Below are 19,585 nucleotides of genomic sequence, written 5' to 3' on the forward strand. Positions count from 1 at the left end.
ATCCCAACGAAACAGCGCAGTTCCCTCCTAGTGGTTGGTTGGGGAACTCCTTAATTGCAGAGACTTTGGCATCTGCAGGGCACACATTTTGTAGACCAACCTGCTGGCCAAGGTAGAGGACACTGCCTCTAGCTAAGTTGCACTTGGCAAGGTTCAAAGCGAGGGATGCATTTTCTAGGCTAGTGAAGACTTCTTTCAACGTAGCCGTGGGGGTTGCCCAGTCACTACTATACACAACTGTATCATCTAGGTATGCTCTACAATTGGGGATGTTTCCCAAAACTTTGTTGACCAGTCTCTGAAAGGTTGCAGGAGCATTACAAAAGGCATAACTGTGTACTGCAGGAAGTGGTCAGGAGTTACAAAAGCTGGAGGAGTTTACCTTTCGAAAGTCAGTGCAGAATCTTGGAGTTCCATCTGACTTTGTGTCTAAGAGACATGGTGAACTCCAAGAGCTGGAGCTTGGCACTGCAAAGCCATTCTGAAGAATATACTCAACTTCCTGTTTTATGATTTCCCTCTTTGCTGGGCTAACCCAATAAGCGCGCTGTTTGATTGGTGTAGGTTTAGTCAGCAACGCGTTTTATAACAGTGGTTTGAGATGGGACGTCATTGAACAGAGATGGGAATCCCAACATGAGTGTTATGATATCATTGCTCTGTTCATCAGGAAGGTGGGACAGGTATTGTGATAGTGTTGACAATATCAGGGAATTGCCTAGTCGAGTACTTTGAGGCTCAGCACCCCGTAACACCAACCCTTCTTCATCTTGCGTAGCATCCACCTTGGAAACAGAAGCCATTGGGAATGTAGCCACTTGTTCTTGGGCCACCTTTTTGTGAAGGTTCACAAGAGCTGTACAGCTTCATCATGTTGACGTGACACATTCTAGTAGGACGTCTAGGTTTGGGGTCTGAATAATGTCGTTGGTCTTGCTGAGGTTTTTCTCTACAACATAAGGACCAGACAATTTAACAGAACGAGCTGAGCCAGGATAAGGCAGGAGAAGGAGCACTTTGTCACCTGGCTGGAATAAACGGTCGACTGCCCTCTGCTCAAAGTGTCTCTTCATCTTTGCTTGTGAAGCGGCTAGTGCATTCTTTGTTAGGTTAAAGAGGGCTTATTCCCTGTCATTTAGTGTTCTGACATACTCCAGAAGGCTCTTGGTGTTGTCAACCGGATTAGCCAGCCTCTCTTTAAAAACCTTTAAAGGACCCCTCATCTTACGCCCAAACCCCAGTTCACCAGGACTTTGGTGCCTAGAAAAGCGCTATGTTAATGCAATCCATTATTATTATCATTATTCAAAGTCTAATGAAACCTCTCTGGTGCCCCCTGACTCTCAGGATGGTAAGGACTAGAGGTTATGTGTTCGATGCCTAATGTTTCAAGGGCTTGGTCGAATACTCTCGACTTAAAGTTGGTGCCTTGGTCTGTTTGCACAACCATTGGTGAGATTCTTTTCAACATTTGGTCTGCCAGAGGTTTGGCAACAATCTGAGCTGTAATCCTCTGTAGTGGGATTGCCTCAGAAACCTAGTTGAAACACACATAACCGTCAACAGAAACTGGTTTCCAGTTTTAGATTTAGGTAAAGGCCCCACACAGTCAACAATCACTTTTTGAAATGGCTCCTCTACTACTGGGATAGGACAAAGGGGAGCTGGAGGAATTATTTCAGTTGGCTTGGCAGTTATTTGGCATACATGGCAGTATTGAACAACATCCGATTTCAGTCCTGGCCGGAAAAAATGTTTCAAATGGAGATATGGAGATGAGACTCTGCAAACAGTGGCCCATATTTCCACAGTCCGGGACCAAATGTTACTCTCCAAGATGACAATGTTTGGCTCCGCAGAGCGGGGTTTATTAGACACTACCTTCAGAGTTTGGAAGTGGAGAGGATGGAATGGCCTGCCTCCAGTTCTGCTAATACATAACAGAACCATACTGGCTAACTCACAACAAATGCTGGTTGAATAAAGTGATGCCATCCCATGGCAGTGGGTGACCCAGCTGGTGACCAGTATGAGGAGAAACTGCCAGGCTCTTATGGTTGTCTATGGTTCTTCCACATGCTACCAATATGTTTTGTTTCTTCAGACTTCAGTCATCCAATCCAGGAAACGACACCAAACAAGTCAATAGCAGAAGAAGCTGTCTGGCACTGATGGAGAAGATTTGGCAAGTTTTTCATGGGCGCAACCCACATACTCAACTTTGCTGCTCAACCCACCCACTGCTAAATCCACTTTCCTTGCAAATGTAGCACCAATGAAGGGGAAATAAACAGGCTTTCCAGTGGTGTAAGGTTTATTGCCAACAAGAACTGTTATAACTAAGAAACACAAATTGTGAAATCAAGAAACAATGTGAAATCACATTGTTGTCCAGAATGTTTTTTGCTTTACTCTCAGTATTGAACTATAATGTATTAGACTTCCAGTTTATCTCCTATCAATTAGCATACAGACTTCTGCTGTTAAAATTGATGAATAATTTGTTGTACATTTTTGTGGTGTGATTACTGTTCATCACTGTAGTAGCACCAGTTGTTGCTGATGTTGAAGAAATTCTTCTCTGGGCCTGTATCCTCCCATAAAGAATGTTATGGTCCATGTATAAAAATGTTCTCAGTTCCTCCACCAGGCCCAGAGTGGCTTTCTGCTGCAGTGTGACCGTAGTGATCTCCTCTGTCAACTCTGTGGCTTTTTAATACCATCACCTTACTGCGCTCTTGTAGTGTTACCCTGGAAACCTGCCAGCTAGTTTGCCAACTAGTATCCTGCTTACAAAATATTGCAAGGACTAATAATTTAAACTAAGTAGTGTTAAAATGGGGTTGGTATTAGTCCACCAGCTGTAATCCAAAATTAAACCTCAGTAACACAACAAATACTCCAAACCGGATACAGAGAGTAGTGTAAACAAAAACAAACAGGCATCGTCAAACAGTGAACAACACTGTTACACAGCCATGTATGTGCCAATGCTTTGCCATTACTGTAATTTACAGTATTCTTCCACCTGTACTGACGGTAAAATCAAGAAAACTCAAAGTGTGAAAAGTGTGAAATAATTAAGCTGTGCTGTAACAACCAGCTGACACAGCCCTCTTTCTCCAACCTGTGTGATTGTCTGCTAGCTACCCAGTGATCCTGTCTATAGAGAACCACTGCAGTGTTCCCCAGCAAAAGAAGATGGCTCAGTACCTGATTGAGATCCTGGGGGACAAGCTGGATGTCTCCAACATCAAAGCTGATGAATCTGGGCAGCTGCCATCCCCAGAAGCACTCAGGGGCAAGATCCTTGTGAAGGTAAAATCCCAATATGGATGTTTGAAAGTGACAGATTTTCTTTGGTGTGAGGAAGCAGTCCTCCGGCAATTATCTCATCTTACTGCTTTTATTATCCAGAGTCTGAAACTCACAGAGTAACTTCAAAGGTATATGATATAATGGGGTGATCAAAGTAGTGAGACAGAAGCAGAGAGTGACATATGAAGCCAATAGAAAGAAAACAAAAATCACTTTGGACTATTTGTGTGTGTGTGTGTGTGTGTGTGTGTGTGTGTGTGTGTGTGTGTGTGTGTGTGTGTGTGTGTGTGTGTGTGTGTGTGTGTGTGTGTGAACACTAGATGGTAGCTGGATTATTATCTGGGTGTTTTTGTTATTGTACAAAAATATCTTAAGTGCAGACTCTGCAGATAACTGGTTGCAGGTGCACTTCTGGGTCATGAGCTACATTCAGATCTCTGAAAGCTCTGAGGGATGAAATGTTGATAGAGATGTGTTTCCCTCATTTATTATCAGATTAAATGTAATTTATGACAGCTGAGATGGATTGCGGCGCCCTTACAACCCTTAATAGAGTAGATACACAGAAACTGCAGTAGCCTTCAGAGCCAGCTTTTTCTTCAGCAGTGGAGTCTTGTGTGATGCATACAGGCCATACTTATTGTTTTCTTTGAGACAAATGTACCTGCTGATTCCAGGTCTTTCTGTAGCTGTCCACAAGTGCTCCTCTGATTATTCACTCCTCTGTCTGAATCTTGCAGGGGGCATGTGGTCGTGGCGGGTTTATAGTGAAATTATGTTTTTTCCTCTTCTTCTGGATTATTGCCCCAACAGTTTTCACTGGAACCTGGAACAGTTTAGAAATTATTATCAGTATGTTTTGCAAAAATAAGGTTGTAAAGATCTTGAGAGAACTCACTGGTTTTACCCATCATGAGATGTTTCTTGTTAGACACCTGGTTAATGAGCCCCTTTAGAAATAGTTCAATACTTATTTCATATATACACCAAAACAAAACAGTATACAGTATATACTGCATGCTTTGATCTGGAGCATGTATCAGAGGGAGCGGCAGGAACAGGTTGTGACCATGGTGTGATGGTTTGCAGAGCTGATGTCTGTTCGTTTCTCGACTCTTGATTTGTACTGAATGAATTTGGCAGCAGTGATTTTTTTTTTCTGCTGTCCTCACTGTCCTCTATAGTCTGTCCTTGTCCTGTTTGGTGGCTGATCCAAACCATACAGTGATGGATGAGCAAAGAACTGACTGTGTTATTGCAGAGCACAAATGTTTCAACAGCTTCTAAGACTGGTTGAACTTCCTGAGCTGGCAGAGGAAGTGGATGCTCTGCCAGGCCTTTTCTGATGATTGTGTCTCTATTGGGGGACCACTTCAGATCCTGGGAGACCGTGGATCCCAGACACCTGGAGGTTTCCATAGCAGACACTGTGCTGCTGTGCATGGAGAGGGGTTCCTCCTGAAGGCCACGGTCATTCCTACAGTTCTGAGCGTATTCACCTCGAGGTTACTCTGACTGCACCACAGAGCCACACTCACTGCCGTCCTAGATGAGTCTAAATGCTGTCATGTGATCTGCAAACTGTACTGTGTACAGGGAGAAGAGCAGAGGAGAGAGGACACACCCCTGGGGCGGATTGGTAAACCTGCAGTGAAACTCACTGAGGTCGTCCCACTGTGGTGGGATGGTCATGTCCCGGAGAGCGCTCTACACTGACGCAGCTGAAAACCAATTTTTCTGCTTTTCAGACAAAAACCAAATTTTGGGGCAGTCCTTTTCAGAACACGTACTCCACCTGTCTGAAGTTCCATCCATCCATCCGCTTCCGCTTATCCTTTTCAGGGTTGCGGGGGGCGCTGGAGCCTATCCCAGCTGTCATAGGGCGAAAGGCGGGGTACACCCTGGACAGGTCGCCAGTCTGTCGCAGGGCCAACACACAGGGACAGAATATCCAATTAACCTCCAACCCAGTGCTCTACATTAAAACCACCATCGATGTGTATACTACATTGACATGCACATTGTGATCATACTATATGGTGAATATCTCTTCTGTGTTAGAATATAAGAATCTCGTGTGATTTATTTTGTCCACTCTGACAGGGAAAGAAACTTCCTCCCAACATAGACGAGAATGCAGAGGAGGGAGATGTGTCTGACGAGGACAGTGCTGATGAAATGGAGGATGACTGTAAGCTGATCAATGGGGATGTATGTACCTATCTGGTATCTATTTGTTCAGTCTAGCAAAACAATTTGCGTCCTTTTGTCCAGCTGATGAAATGTGAGGTATGCTTGTATTTCTTGTTGCTAATGCTTCATGTCCCTCTCCCATTTTGCACTGGTTCCTTAATGATATCCAGATTCTGATCTGACTATATGTATAATTCATATTATTATGCAGAGTCTTACTCCCACATCTGAAATGTGTTACATCACTAACATGAATTATGTAATGTTATGTGTCGCTGCATCTTTGCTCCTTGTTTGAAATATGGGTTTCTGCATGATGGGTTTTTTCCCCCCGTCTGCTCAGACCTGGTTATCGTTATCAAAGTATTCTTACAAATGACATAATGCCTGTCAACCTCAATGAACACTCATAATATAATCCTGTCGTTACCTCCTAAGACCTGAACTCTTTCATGGCATGCATTTTTAATTTATCTTTGATATTTGAGCTGATTGGGACCTGATGAATGGAAAAACAAAGAATTACCAGATTTTTCTTTTTTTTTTTTTACCTGATTTTTGTTTCTAAGAACAATGAGAGCCACATATGAGGATATTTGTTTAAAATTTCGATAGAACAGTAGCAGTATAATGTCCTCGAAAGTGGCTATCAGGCCCTTGTAGAGCAAAATTTAGTATTTTGGTCTAAATAACCCAAAATGTGATGTCCACATATGTGGACGCCAGGTCCTAGGAGGTTAAAGACAGTATATAAGAATGACATTTTACACCACATCTGGAATGGGTTATATCACTGACACAGTTGTGCTCTGTGTTATGTAACATGATGAAACCTGACCTTTGGACGGCCTCTGGAGGAATGCTGCTGTGCTTTCGCTTCCTGTTCTTTCTAATCAGACAAATAAGGCCATGATTCTCTGAAAACAGTATTTCTTATAAATCAGCAGTATAATGCATCATAAAACAGTGTAATGATTTCACAATCTTTAATCCAAGGCATAATGTGGTCTATATGATTAGAAGTATAAGGTGGCATAAGATAGTATAATAATCTCACAACTCTAGGATGTTGATTTAATCAGTTAAGTAGCAGCCTGGGTTGTTAACAAGTTTCAGCATGTGCTGATGGAATTAACAGCAGGTTAGTTTCATTAGAGGAGCAACAATGAGACCACCCTCTAAACAGGAATGGATGCACAGGTGGAGGCCACTCACATTCATTCTCTTCGTCTGTTCTGAACGTTTTTCACTACCTTTGCATTTGGCTAGGGTCAGTATCAATACTGGTAACATGAGGCAGTACCTGGACCGTACAGAGGTAGCACAGGTAGTCCGACTCCTCCAAGATAGAACTTCAGCATGTGCCATTCCCAGAAGTTTTCCTTTATCTGCCAGCACAGTCTCAAGACCATGGAGGAGATTCCAGGAGACAGGCAGCTACTCGAGGCACTTGGACAGGGTCCTTAACCCTCAGCAGGAACAGAATCTGCTCCTTTATGCAAGGAGTCACAGGATCAGCACTCCAAGAGCTACAAACTGACTCCAGCAAGCTGCTGGTGGGAATGTCTCTGACAACACACCGTCCTCTAGTGCGCCCTGTGCTCACTGCTCGGCACTGTGGAAAATGATTGGCATTGTCTTGTGGTGGCAGGTCCACTGCTGGTGTCCTGTGCTTTGTACATGTGACAGATATGAAAGGGTCTGGAGAAGCTGTGGAGAACATTATGCTGCCTGTGACATCATTCAGCATGATCAGTTTGATAGTGGGTCAGTGGTGGTCTGGGGAGGCATATCCAATGGAGGGGCCCACAGACCTGTATAGGCTGGGCAACGACACCCTGCTTGTCACTAAGATGAAATCCTGGGACCTGTTAGACCCTACATTGGTGCAGTGGCCCCGGGTGCATGAACATCCTCGTGTGTTGAGAGTATGCAGACAGTTCCTGGTGGACGAAGGAATTGAATGGGCGTTTAACAGCCAGCATGTTCGGCTGACCTAAATTCAGTAGAACACCAGAACTGTTTTCAAAGTGAGCAGTGTTAATGATACTGATGTGTTACTGTGTTACCAATATTACTGATACCATGATGCTTAAAGGTTGTGACAGGGAAGAAAATGATACATAAAAACAAGAGCGCAAACAGCAACAAAAAGAGTGACCTTAAAAATATCATCCCAGACCTGTGTACTTTGAGGTCCTCTGGGAAAGTGTCACAAAATAAATTAATGTCCACATTACATATCCTGTAATTCATTACAGATGATATAAATCTATCTCAATAAGACAGTTTTAGAGTTGCTGACTTTTTCACCTGTTGTGTCACAGCTGAAATGAATCTGTTTAACTCCTCCTCCAGATGTCAGCTGACAGAAACCAAATAGAGAACATGGCCAAGAAGAAGCTTGACAACTTGATGAAGGAATCCAAGATCCGAGACAGAGAGGATCCAGACAGCTTTACCATCACAGCCCTCCCTCCTGCTGGGAAGACCATGGATAAAACTGGCAGTAAGGTAAACACAGAGAGCAAATATTTTGTCTCAGTATCCATTTCAACCACCCACAGAGGGCGCCATAGGGGTCGGGTGAAGTTTGTGCTTGGTGGCGGCCAAAGGCAGAGGCCCCGGCAGACTGATTACTAGCTTCCAAGTCTAGCGACTGGGACATGGAACGTCACCTCTCTGGTGGGGAAAGAGACTGAGCCTGAACCGAGCTGTTTGTGAGGTTGAGACGTAACGCCTAGATATTGGCTTGGGTTCTGGAACCAGCATTGTGGAGAGGGGCTGGACTCTGTCCCAGTCTGGGTTTGCCCTCGATGAGAGGCAGCGACTGGGGTGGGATACCAAGATTGGAGTTTTTGCCAGTGTCCAATAAGGTTCGCTCACTGCGCTTTTGGGTCAGGGAACGGGTACTGACTGTTCTCTGTACTTATGTGCAGAATAACCGGCTTTCTTGGAGTCCCTGGGTGGGGGTGCTCGAGGGTGCTCCACATGAAGACTCTGTTGTCCTACTCAAATATTTTAGCTCTCACATGAGTGGGGCACAATTGGGGGAACGCCCTTCTTGGCAATCCAAACTGTTCATAACGAACACCATGCTCGAACATAAGAGTGTACATAAGTCCTCGTGGCACCAGGACACCTTAGGTCACAGGACCACAGGACCTCCTTAATCCCATTGACATGTCTTCTTTAGAGAAACAGACTCATCCATCACTGGGGGCGAAGTCACTGAGGCAGTTGAACAACTTCATCAGGTGGCCTCCAGTTTTCACTGGTGTGGTTCACAGCTGAGTGTGAAGCGATGGGAAGAGAATCATCACCTCCAAGTCGCAGGCCATGGTCCTAAACCAGAAAAGGGTGGTTTAAGTATCTTGGGGTCTTGTGAGTGAGGGTGAGTGGGACATTGACAGACAGATTGGGGCTGCAGTGGCAGTGATGTAGTCGTTGCACTCGTCTGTTCTGGTGAAAAGAGAGCTGAGTGTAAAAGCAAAGCTCTCGATTTACTGGTCAATCCAAAGGGTGACTGGCCCCTCCCTTAGAGAGAGGGTGAGGAGGTATGCTGTCCGGGAGGGGCTCAGACTAGAGCCGCTCCACAACGAAAGGAGCCAGTTGAGGTGGTTTGGGCATCTGACAAGGATGCGTGCTGGGCACCATCCCACCAGGAGAAGCCCGGGGCAGACCCAGGACACACTGGAAAGATTATATTCAATGCAATTTTATTTGTACAGCGCCAAATTACAACAGGAGTCACCTCAAGACTCTTTATACTGTAAGGTAAACCCCTTACAATAATACAGAGAAAACACCAACGATCATGTGACTCATATGCACTAAAAACAAGTTATTTAGTGCATATGGGACAATAATCTGTGTATGAATTGCACTCAAATTTTAAAAATCTATTGAATTTATGGACCCACAGACCAGTGAGTACAACAAAAAAGTGGATACACCAAACAACTAATAATTTCACTGTGTCTCATGTTTTCTGCTGATCTGGAAGTCCAAATGAGACGAGTAGGAAGAGTACAACGTCGAACCGTGTAACACCTTCCAATAGGGTTGAAACTTTGTGGGAAACAAATTCCGAGGCAAGAGAACAATAATTTCATGTTTGTTAAAATAAGAAGGCTAAATCAAAATGATCTCCAAGTATAAAGTCATGATTGACATTAAGTTTGATTACACATAGCTTTTATTTTTCTGTGTTTCCTGTAGTTTGCGTGTGAGGTTGGGCACCACTGTGGGAGAAATCAGTGCTCTCCGACTTCACTGGCATATATGTAATAATTCATGTTTTCTTCCTTTAGAATCTTTGAGATGCACCTAAATTATCTCTCCATATCTATCGTGAGCCACAGTTTTGATGGATTTTTTTCATCTCTTTAAAGTTGAGATTGTGTTCCACATTTAAGTATTTGCCTTCCAGTATGAGGTGGAAATGTAGCTAGTGATACCTTTATTTTCTTTATTTCTTTAAAACATACATTACTCCTCTCTTGTCAGGGTAAACGTAAGGATGCGATGGACACAGCAGATGAGGCTTTTCCAAGCAGCAACAAGCGCTCAGGCCGCTCCTTCATAGAGAGCTTCTCTAAACGCAAGGTAAACTCTCCTGTTGTCTCATTCAGTTTTCTGCTTCTGTGAGGACGACAAACACTGACACTGTAGAACTGACCTGTTGACACAGAGTTTGCATTATTATGAGTTATTGCTTGGTTCAGGTGAAGACAGCATATTTAAGCATATTTAAATATAAGCACACTAATTAAGAGAGTTGCTTTTTGTTAATTAAAGTAGGATTCAATTAATCTATTAATGTCATCTTTATGTATTTGATATTGACTAGACTGCCACTCTTACAAAAGATGGTTAACCTGCATTCATTTATTTGCATCCTTTGTTGTGATGACTAAAAGACTTCTTTAAAATTAAGTTTATGTCTGTTATTATACATTTAATCAAAAGCGTCCATGATGGTTTAAAATGTCATCTTCTTGTCTTTTCAAAATGAAAGAAAAACTTTGAACAGTCTCGTGTGCTTCCTCACTCCTCACAGAAAAAGGCATCCAAGCTGAAGAAGGTCTCAAGCTTTGAAGACACAGACACAGACCAAGAAAGCACAAGTAGTGCTTCACGTGCCCCGCTGCATCACAACAAGTATGACACACCAACGCACCAGTGTTTCATTCAGACACGCAGTCTCCATGCAGAAAGGTTAACAAAGAAGTGCTGTCAGTAAAAAGTTCAGACGGAACTTTTGAGTCTGTTATATATTCAGATCATATTTATTTTGTAACTGTGGGTATTGTGGAAAAATCTGATTATCAGACAAATCTGAAACTTACCAAATGTGGCAGCTTGCAAAGGGTCTGAACATTTTCAGAATGCTTCACTGTGCTGATCACATACAGGCATACCCACTGCAACACAGCAGTGCCGCCAGTCTCTAGTCTCATCAGGTTATTTTGACGAATGCTAAATCACCAGAAATATAAGCTTCATGTGAAACCATTGTGAGACTTTGCCTCACCCTGTCATGTGACCTATTGAGATCACCTGACGCAAGGTGTGAGTGGGCGTTAAGGCGTCTGGGAAGGATTTCAAAACTGGATTATAGATGGCAGACAGTTGGTGTCATAAGCTGTTCAAGGATGGTCATCCACAGTGGACATAGATGCTTCTTTCACTCCTCTTTCAGTCTTCTCTGTCCAAAATGTGAACATTGGATTCCTTTGACCTTTAGATGCAGATGGACAGCTGAGTTTTGTCCTGTTGAGGTGGCTCTTCTGTGTTGTGCTATGTGTTTATAGAGTAGCTGTTTGGTTTCTCCAGTGTAGAGGTCTGAGCACTCCTCGCTGCACAGCACACACTGTGTTGTTTACTTTGTGTTTGGGAGTTTTGTCTTTGGGATGAACCAGTTTGTGTCTGAGTGTGTGGCTGTTTGTCATTGTTCTGTGTGTCGTACTGTTTCTCCCTAGTTGCTTCTTTCCCACCACTGTACTAATTTGATGAAAACCCAATTAAGCCCAATGTTTTAAGAGCTTTCTTTACATGTGTGTGTTCCTTTTATTTCCCTTCTAGCTCTTTCTGACTGAGGGAACAGTTTTTCCCCTATGTTCAGGGTTCTGATGATTTTGTGTTCCAGAGGTTGGTGGGAGTCAAAGAGTTAGGTACTGGTCTCTGCGTGTTTGCTTCCAGTTAAAAAAAATAATTGAATCGTCTGATTATGTAGACGAGAGGTTATTTTGTTGAGAAGATCAAACACTTTATAAGGAAAAGTCCTGAAAATCTGTAATGCTGTACCACCATTTTCCTGCTCCTGCATATGAGCTGAAATCAGCTGATTGTAGTGTAAGTGTGCAGAAGCAAAAGCCACTCAGTCTGTGTGAGGTGTGTCTAACTGGTTCCCTTTGTCTTTCTTTTTAGTGGTCCAATATCCACAATTTTCTAGATAGAATTTTCACATTTTGTGTGATGTTAGATCAAAAACAGCTTGAGCTGATGTAATTTTGTTGAAAATCAGGTCAAGGTCATACCCAATGTAAAAAGAACTTTACGTTACTGACAATTTTTTATGGATTGTTCAAAACATATACCAGGCCTCGAGGGACACGAACACCTTGGTTGGCTAAGCGTTTGACTCTGACTGTCATGGCTGGTGCCCGTGTTCAAAGTTTAACTAAAAAAAAGAAACTATATCGAGTAAAATATCATAAGAAAGGGTGTAGAGAGGGGTGTACACCACACTTTCTACTTTTTCAATACAATGCCTAATACTAGCCTTTTGGGATATTACATCTTTGTGTGGATCTAAACAGACCGTAAGCAAGAACAGTCATTATTTACACACATGGACAGAGGTCCAAAAAATAAATGAATGAAACTACAGAAACACACTTTAGGTTTGAACCCTGTTCAGCTCTATCCTATGATGAAACATTTCTATCCTGATGGGAGTGGTCAGGGTGGCAGTGCATCGCCTGGAGGACCTGAGCGCCCACTAAAAGGTTTCAGCTCAAATGAACAACTGTGTTTTGCTGACACGTTCACCAACACTTGAATCAGCCACATCCCCTGAGACTTGGAGACTCAAAATCAACTCTGTGTGATGTTTTTTCCTTATCTTGCCAGCTGTTTCCACACATGTGTCACCTTTTGTCTTTTGTCTATTCTACAGAAAGAAGAAAACCATGAAGCTGTCCAGAGCTCTGTCAGATCTAGTCAAATACACGCGGTCTGTGGGTCTCTATGACATCGAAGCACAAGGTTAGCAAATGTATTTTCACTGCACAAAGCTTAGTTTATGGTGACAGTGCCCTATAAGTAGGGATGGGGAATTGATCATTATCAGCTATTGATTTGATTATTTATCAGTTCTCTTATCGATTCTTGTTGGCTCTGCTTTGAGAGTCAACCATTGCTAAGCAGCATGTCAAAGGGATTACATTTGTATAAATTCATTGCTTGCTGTGAGGTCAAATATCTGTGCATGTTGGAGGTAGTTCCACTCTGTTGTTGGTCCTTACTCAAAAAATGAATGCATTACACAGAACACCTTTCTTAAAAGTAATGCAGCATGTTACTTAATTGCTCCCAGAGAAAAGTAACTTATTACACTACTCAATACATTACTTTCCTGTGAAACTCTTCATTACTATTTAACAGTATAAAGCTATACGCTACAGTCCCACACACCGACACAAATCTCTATCCTAATGCTATTTTGTTGATAGCATGATGCAGAAATGAAAACCAGGGCAAAGTGATTCTACAGTAGAAACATGAACAGGTAGCAACTGAGGCTGCAGCCTAACTGCTCATCACTGCTGGTTTTACCAGTTGAAGTTGAAGGTCTGGCTGCTGGGCTGTGATCGGCAGCTTTAACATCACTCTTGGTTCTTGGCTAGCTTAGCCAAAGTTATATTAGCAGCATAATGCAGTTTCTTCTGTGCTCTATGCACTCGCATCCTTTGCGCAGTAAAAATAAAATAAATGTCCCTATGCACTCGGTGCACCATGTTGTGATTTTCCTCTTCCTGCACATGAACTGAAGTGTAAGTGGAACTGAGATCAAAAGGCAAGCAGTCTAACAATTCCAAGGAACTGAACCACTGGTTCTCTACAAAAACCAGTTCTCAGTTTCCCATCCCTAACTATAAGTGCAATGTACCTACTACTGCATTTTCTTTACTTGGAAAGTTTATGAGCCTCAGGAAGAAAACTGTGCTATCCTTGGCAGCTAACTGTGGCTGGCAGGTGTCATCTCTGAGTGAGACTAAAGCCCACCAGGTGATGCAGCAAAAAGCATCGTCCTTCATTCAGTTCAACCAGCGGCAGCTGTCCCGCATCTATCCTTCCTCGTACCGTGTGGACTCCTCCAACTTCAACCCTCAGCCCTTCTGGAATGCTGGGTGCCAGCTTGGTATGAATGTTGAAACTATATTCAGTATGGCCAAACATTTAGTGTAATAGCAGATTATGAGGGATGCTTTCAGTTTGTCATGACTAAACTAATGTAGGTGGTGCTCATGCCAATTGGTTTTCCCTCAGTGGTTGTTACCTAGCATATTAAAGGTTTCCAATCTATGAACAATGAAGTGAAATGCTTTGATTTCAGTTGCACTCAACTACCAGTCTGAAGGCCGGGTCCTCCAACTCAACAGAGCCAAATTCTATAGCAATGGCAACTGTGGCTACATCCTCAAACCGGCCTTCATGAGCGAAGGTATTTCACTAGTTTGTCATTTTTCAGTGTGTTATCAGTTTCATTGCCTTTCATTAGTTTTGATGCTTATTTTTGGTTAATGTGAGAGTGGAGGAAGATGGAGAAAGAGATATCATCCATAACTGTACAGGTCATGTAGCAAGCAGACGAATTAAAGAGGCTGTGCATCTTTCCATGTTTGTTTGTTTGTTTGTTTTTAACTGAGCAGGTCCCTAACTGCTTCTAATTTTTCAGTATTTAGTTTATTTAATGCTCTCCCTCTCCTCTACTGTTCTTTAGTTCACTTGAGTTTTCCAGTGTTTTGTGTAGAGAACCAGGTAGGCTCAGACTGGATGTGTGTGTCCTGCTTTTTATAATATCACAAAATAAAGTTTAAAAAATTCATAGTTGAAGTGGTTGACATTTGTCATTTTATTACAATAAGTGAAAAATCACAAGTAGAGTGTAATCATTTTACCCACTGCAGATGCCTTTAACCCCAACGTGGAAGACCCCATTCCTGGTCAGATGAAGAAACAGCTGGTGTTAAAGGTCATTAGTGGACAACAGCTGCCCAAACCCAAAGACTCAATGCTGGGAGACCGAGGAGAGGTAGGACCACAGACTAGATTTATAGGATTGAAGTTCCACGTTGAACTGAATGAATATGGGATAAATCTGTAATCATCCTTACAAGCAGCACCTCCTCAAAATGTCTTTTTGCAGAGAAGGTGCCTTACTTTTAGTCTGAATGATTTATGGGCAGGCCAATGTAAGCTATTTGCTGTTCTATGGGTATTTGTAGGGCTGGGTATCACCACTGATTTCTACAACTGATTCAAATTCACAAGGTTTCGATTCGATTTATAATCCTGATCATTTATCTTTTATATGTACTTCTAAATTAATGTTACGTCCCTCTGCAGCCCCTAATCTCTTCAGTGGGTTGAGCTGTTGCTAATTGACCACACCTGACCAGGTGTGGACAAAAGGATACCTGAGGCAGGCTTTCAGGAAGCCTCACTAGCCTTGCCTTGGTGGTACCAGCCATGTTAGCCAACCTGCTATGCATTTTAGGATTAAAACCTCTTCTCACCTACAATCTGGTGTTTGTCTCCTTATTTATGTTGCGGCTTTTGAGACGGGTCGTAACAATTAAAAATGTTAAATTTTAAACAATTTGACTGTTTTTTCTGCAATTACAAACTCAGTGTAAACTATCAATGTATAAAAACAAAGCTGACACTGTGAGACTTCATCAGAGGTGTGAGGATCACAGCAGATGCCTTTGTGTCAAAGTAACTGTGGATAAAAACAGAAAAGCATGAAGGAGATTTTCCTGGCCTGACATTTTATAGCAGATAACCTAAATTATTCTGCAGTAGATCAAAACTGAAGAAAACCATGAATCAGCATCTGAACATTACCTGAAGCTGCTGAAGTGAAGCAGAGCAAAGTTAGAGATGTTTGATTACAGACACAGCTGAGCAATCATTTGTAAAAGTTAAAGTTTCTTAGGTATTGAACAGCAGAAATGAGATTTCATGGTCCCAACTTTGTGGTAGCAATTTGGGGATGGCTCCCTCCTGTTCCAACATGACTGCACAAAGATATGTATGAGAGAGTTTGGGGTCGAAGAACTTCGTGGACCTGCACAGTCTTGACCTCAACCTGATAAAAACCTTTAATTAAAGCAGAGACTGCAAGTTAGGCCTGACCTCTGACTGCTGAAAGAATGGTCAAAATTGTAGATGTCTTAAAACTGTGCAATGTCTTTCTGACAGATCATTGATCCCTTTGTGGAAGTGGAGATCATTGGCCTCCCAGTGGATTGCTGCAAGGAACAGACTAGAGTGGTGGATGATAATGGTGGGTCTCCATTTAGTCATGAAATGTCAATTGTATTTAAATGGTGCATTTCAATTTCTCAAACTCAATGTGCTTGACACACAGAAGAAAACGACATAAAAACCGATGTAGGTTTACAATGAAAACAGATAAAATAAACTTTACAAAGAGATAAAATACATATAAATATATACAGCTAGAGTGATGCCGTCCATTGATTTCTGAAGTCTTGACTTCAGCACTTCTGCCAAGGGGCGGATCTGACTGAGAAACAGACTGCATGCTTATTAGCTGATGACTGATGATTGACAAGTCGTTAGCCAATGAGTGTGTGGTTTCATACTACAGGTAATCATCCATCTTAAACATGGTAAAAAAACAGTGTTTTCTCATTTAGTATGAGTCAGAACGAGTGGCTCAGCCTATAAACTCAGCCAAGAAGAAGTGTTTAAAGAGGTTAGGTCATGACTGGAAGTCTTTTTGCAACCACAGCTGTTTCCATCTGTTGGATTTTAGATAAAAACAAGTTTCCACATGACATCCCAACATGAAGCTGTTTATGGACTCCAACTGTTTTTACCTTTTAAACTCTGCAGAATTTTTTTTTTTGTTTGCCTGTCCCGTTTGGCTCTTTTGCCATCAGAATTGTTGTCTAAAGGCAAAGAAAGATGAATCCAACGGATTTACTTTACCAAATTGACCATCCCAGCCTTGCCATAATGGTCCATTTGATTCACCTTTTATTGTTTATTTTATTTTCACTCTGCAGAATTTTCTGCTTCCTGAGCCTTTGATGCCATAAATGCAGTACATAGTTAAGTGTTTGGTTTAAATCTGATAAAGGTCAGACCTGTGTCCCAGCATTGCTAAACAGAAATGTTAACATTTGGGGCCCAGCTCTTTAACAGTTACCTGTGTTTTAAAGATGGGATTGAATTCATTTTGAAAGAGTGACCTTAGCCTCAGTATTGAAAGGTTTATGTGCTTTGAAAGACATCACCGTGGGTGTAAAGGTAACTGCAGTTCAGACATATTAAACTGAATGAACTCATTCATACAGCAGTTTGAAAATACAATATCACCACCTGAAATAATTACAGGAACACATTCAGAAAGCTGAATGGGGATCTCATTAGACAGTTAATGGTGCTCAAGATTGCTTTTGTGACGCACACAGGCAAAAATTATATATATAAAAAACAACAGAGGAGCTTTGCTATCAGTGATGTAGTTTCTTGCTAATAGATGCTGGGTTTTTTTTGTTTGTTCTTTTGGAACAGCTAACTAGTTTTTGCTGACCTCTAGTGGTGTGCAAAGCCATGTCAGGGTGAACTTGTAGGAGTAATGTCAGGAAATTCAACTAAACATGTCAGCTGAAAGCACCGTGCAAATGAAGCTTACTGCAAGTTCAACCTTGCAATTCCTGTGAAGCAGACGCTTCTTGCAGCTTCTAAAAGTAGTCGAGAGTTTTCTGTGGACACTCGCAGTCACGTCAATGTCCAGGTGTTTGCATGTAGACATCTGTGGTTTGTTGTTGTGCTTTGTACATATATAATATAATATAATATAATATAATATAATATAATATAATATAATATAATATGGTGAATCTGTGTATATAGTTTGACAGCTTTCTGATATATACTTGAGGAGCCCAGCAAGACGAGACATGCACAGGCAGCACCAAAAACTCTCTCTCTCAAACACACCCTGAATAATTGATGAGTGCAAAGATAATTTGCTGCCCTGTCTCTATTACTCTTTTATATGCCCGTTTGCCAAAATGCTGTCCTCTTATCTGCCTTACTCTTATTGTGCTATCTATCATATTATTTCTCCTATCTGCTCTTCCTTTGCACTCACCTCCCACACATATCTCCCCTATCCCATCCCTTCTGCATCCCTATTTGGGATGGTTCTGTAGGTTTCAACCCGATGTGGGAGGAGACTTTGGTGTTCATGGTTCACATGCCCGAGCTGGCCCTGATTCGTTTCCTTGTGTGGGATCATGACCCAATTGGCCAGGACTTCATTGGCCAGCGTACCATTGCCTTTAACAGCATGATGCCAGGTAAGACATGGTGCTGCTTTTGGATGGCACTAACACTCGTTCAAGGTTTTCTGCTGTGTTTTAGTGATTATATACTTAAACAAGGAACTCAAACCGGAAACTCACTGTACAAACTCACTATACATCTACTATATATAACTAATTTGGTGCTCTTGATTCCGAGTCTCTGCTAACATCATGTCAATTGATAGTTTTGCTGCTGGTTGAGCTGGTATTTATTGGGTATTTGGCTACAGCTATTCCTTTGGGGCTGTTATATTTGAGTCCCTGATAAGGCAGCTGTCTCTGACATTTTTGTATGCAGGCTATCGCCATGTGTACTTGGAAGGAATGGAGGAAGCTTCCATCTTTGTTCATGTAGCTGTTAATGACGTCACTGGTAAGGTGGGTATTACTGCAGAAACCAGCTTAAAGTCTTGCTCACTTTGCTCTCAAACAGAAATGTTCATGAAAGCGTTGTGCACTGACAGCTTTTACAGATGTTCTTGTAATAAGATAAGATAACCTTTATTAGTCCCACACGTGGGAAATTTGTTTTATCACAGCAGGAAGTGGACAGTGCAAAAGTTATGAAACAAAAATTAGAATACAATAAGAATAAATACAGTACACAACTGTACAGAATAGAATAAAATGAATGAATATATATGAATAATGAATGAATAAAATGAATATACAGTAATGAATATACAATAAACTTTACCTTAGGTTATTTCACCAAAAACCAAATAATAATACCAAAATCTGTGTTTTGGTATTATTATTATTATTATTATTATTATTACTACTACTACTACTACTACTACTACTACTACTACTACTACTACTACTAATAATAATAATTTAAATTGTTATTAAACTGTTTTTCTACAAAAACTTCTTTTCATTTTCTTTTTGAAATATTGTTTGAAAATACAAAAATCCTAGAAACAAAACAAAACTTGTCAGTACTTATGATTAGGAGACTTTCTAATAGCAGAATATCCACTCCAATCTTAGCCACTCGTCCTTGCCTCCTTTTGTTTATTGCTTTGTGGTTATTTCAGCAAAAACTGAACTATGAACTATGTAACCTAGACCATATTCAGACATGTAAAATATATACATTATTATTGTTATTATTATTATTGTTATGCTTTTAAACTTCAGTGTAAATTTCAGTTTTCTGTTCATAAGAATATACTGACTGCACCTGTTTTTGCAGATCACACTAGCTTCAGTGTTATTCCTCATTCAGCCCATATTTTCGATGCCCTCAGCTATCAGTAGCTATTTAGTAAATGACCACTTTGTTGTCCACATTGTCCTTGTTTTGAAGTTGCCTTTCTTCGAGTTGCTGTGTGACTCCTGTTTGAAGCCACAGCCCACCTATTTTTTTCTCCTTTTATCATTCTCCTTTCTCATTTCCACTCTCTCCCCATGTCTGTTTGTGATTGCAGTGGACC

At 41.6% G+C, this 19,585-nt stretch overlaps 1 protein-coding gene across 1 annotated transcript in view; it reads left to right on the forward strand.

The window, feature by feature from the left end:
• Nucleotides 1-19,585, forward strand: part of plch2a (phospholipase C, eta 2a) — a 67,798-nt gene that overhangs the window by 37,658 nt on the left and 10,555 nt on the right. Inside the window, 12 exon segments of the mRNA XM_086278939.1 lie at nucleotides 3,147-3,318; nucleotides 5,422-5,529; nucleotides 7,870-8,025; nucleotides 10,021-10,119; nucleotides 10,574-10,674; nucleotides 12,695-12,783; nucleotides 13,757-13,939; nucleotides 14,135-14,242; nucleotides 14,709-14,833; nucleotides 16,006-16,090; nucleotides 17,994-18,140; nucleotides 18,445-18,524. Of these exon segments, the coding sequence (XP_086135065.1) occupies nucleotides 3,147-3,318; nucleotides 5,422-5,529; nucleotides 7,870-8,025; nucleotides 10,021-10,119; nucleotides 10,574-10,674; nucleotides 12,695-12,783; nucleotides 13,757-13,939; nucleotides 14,135-14,242; nucleotides 14,709-14,833; nucleotides 16,006-16,090; nucleotides 17,994-18,140; nucleotides 18,445-18,524 (1,453 nt within the window).

Source organism: Aulonocara sp. 'chitande type north' Nkhata Bay, linkage group LG20 (assembly GCF_057382095.1).
Source record: "Aulonocara sp. 'chitande type north' Nkhata Bay isolate Kocher_YH1m ecotype deep benthic linkage group LG20, A_spYH_male_GT1.1, whole genome shotgun sequence".
Lineage (NCBI taxonomy): Eukaryota > Metazoa > Chordata > Actinopteri > Cichliformes > Cichlidae > Aulonocara > Aulonocara sp. 'chitande type north' Nkhata Bay.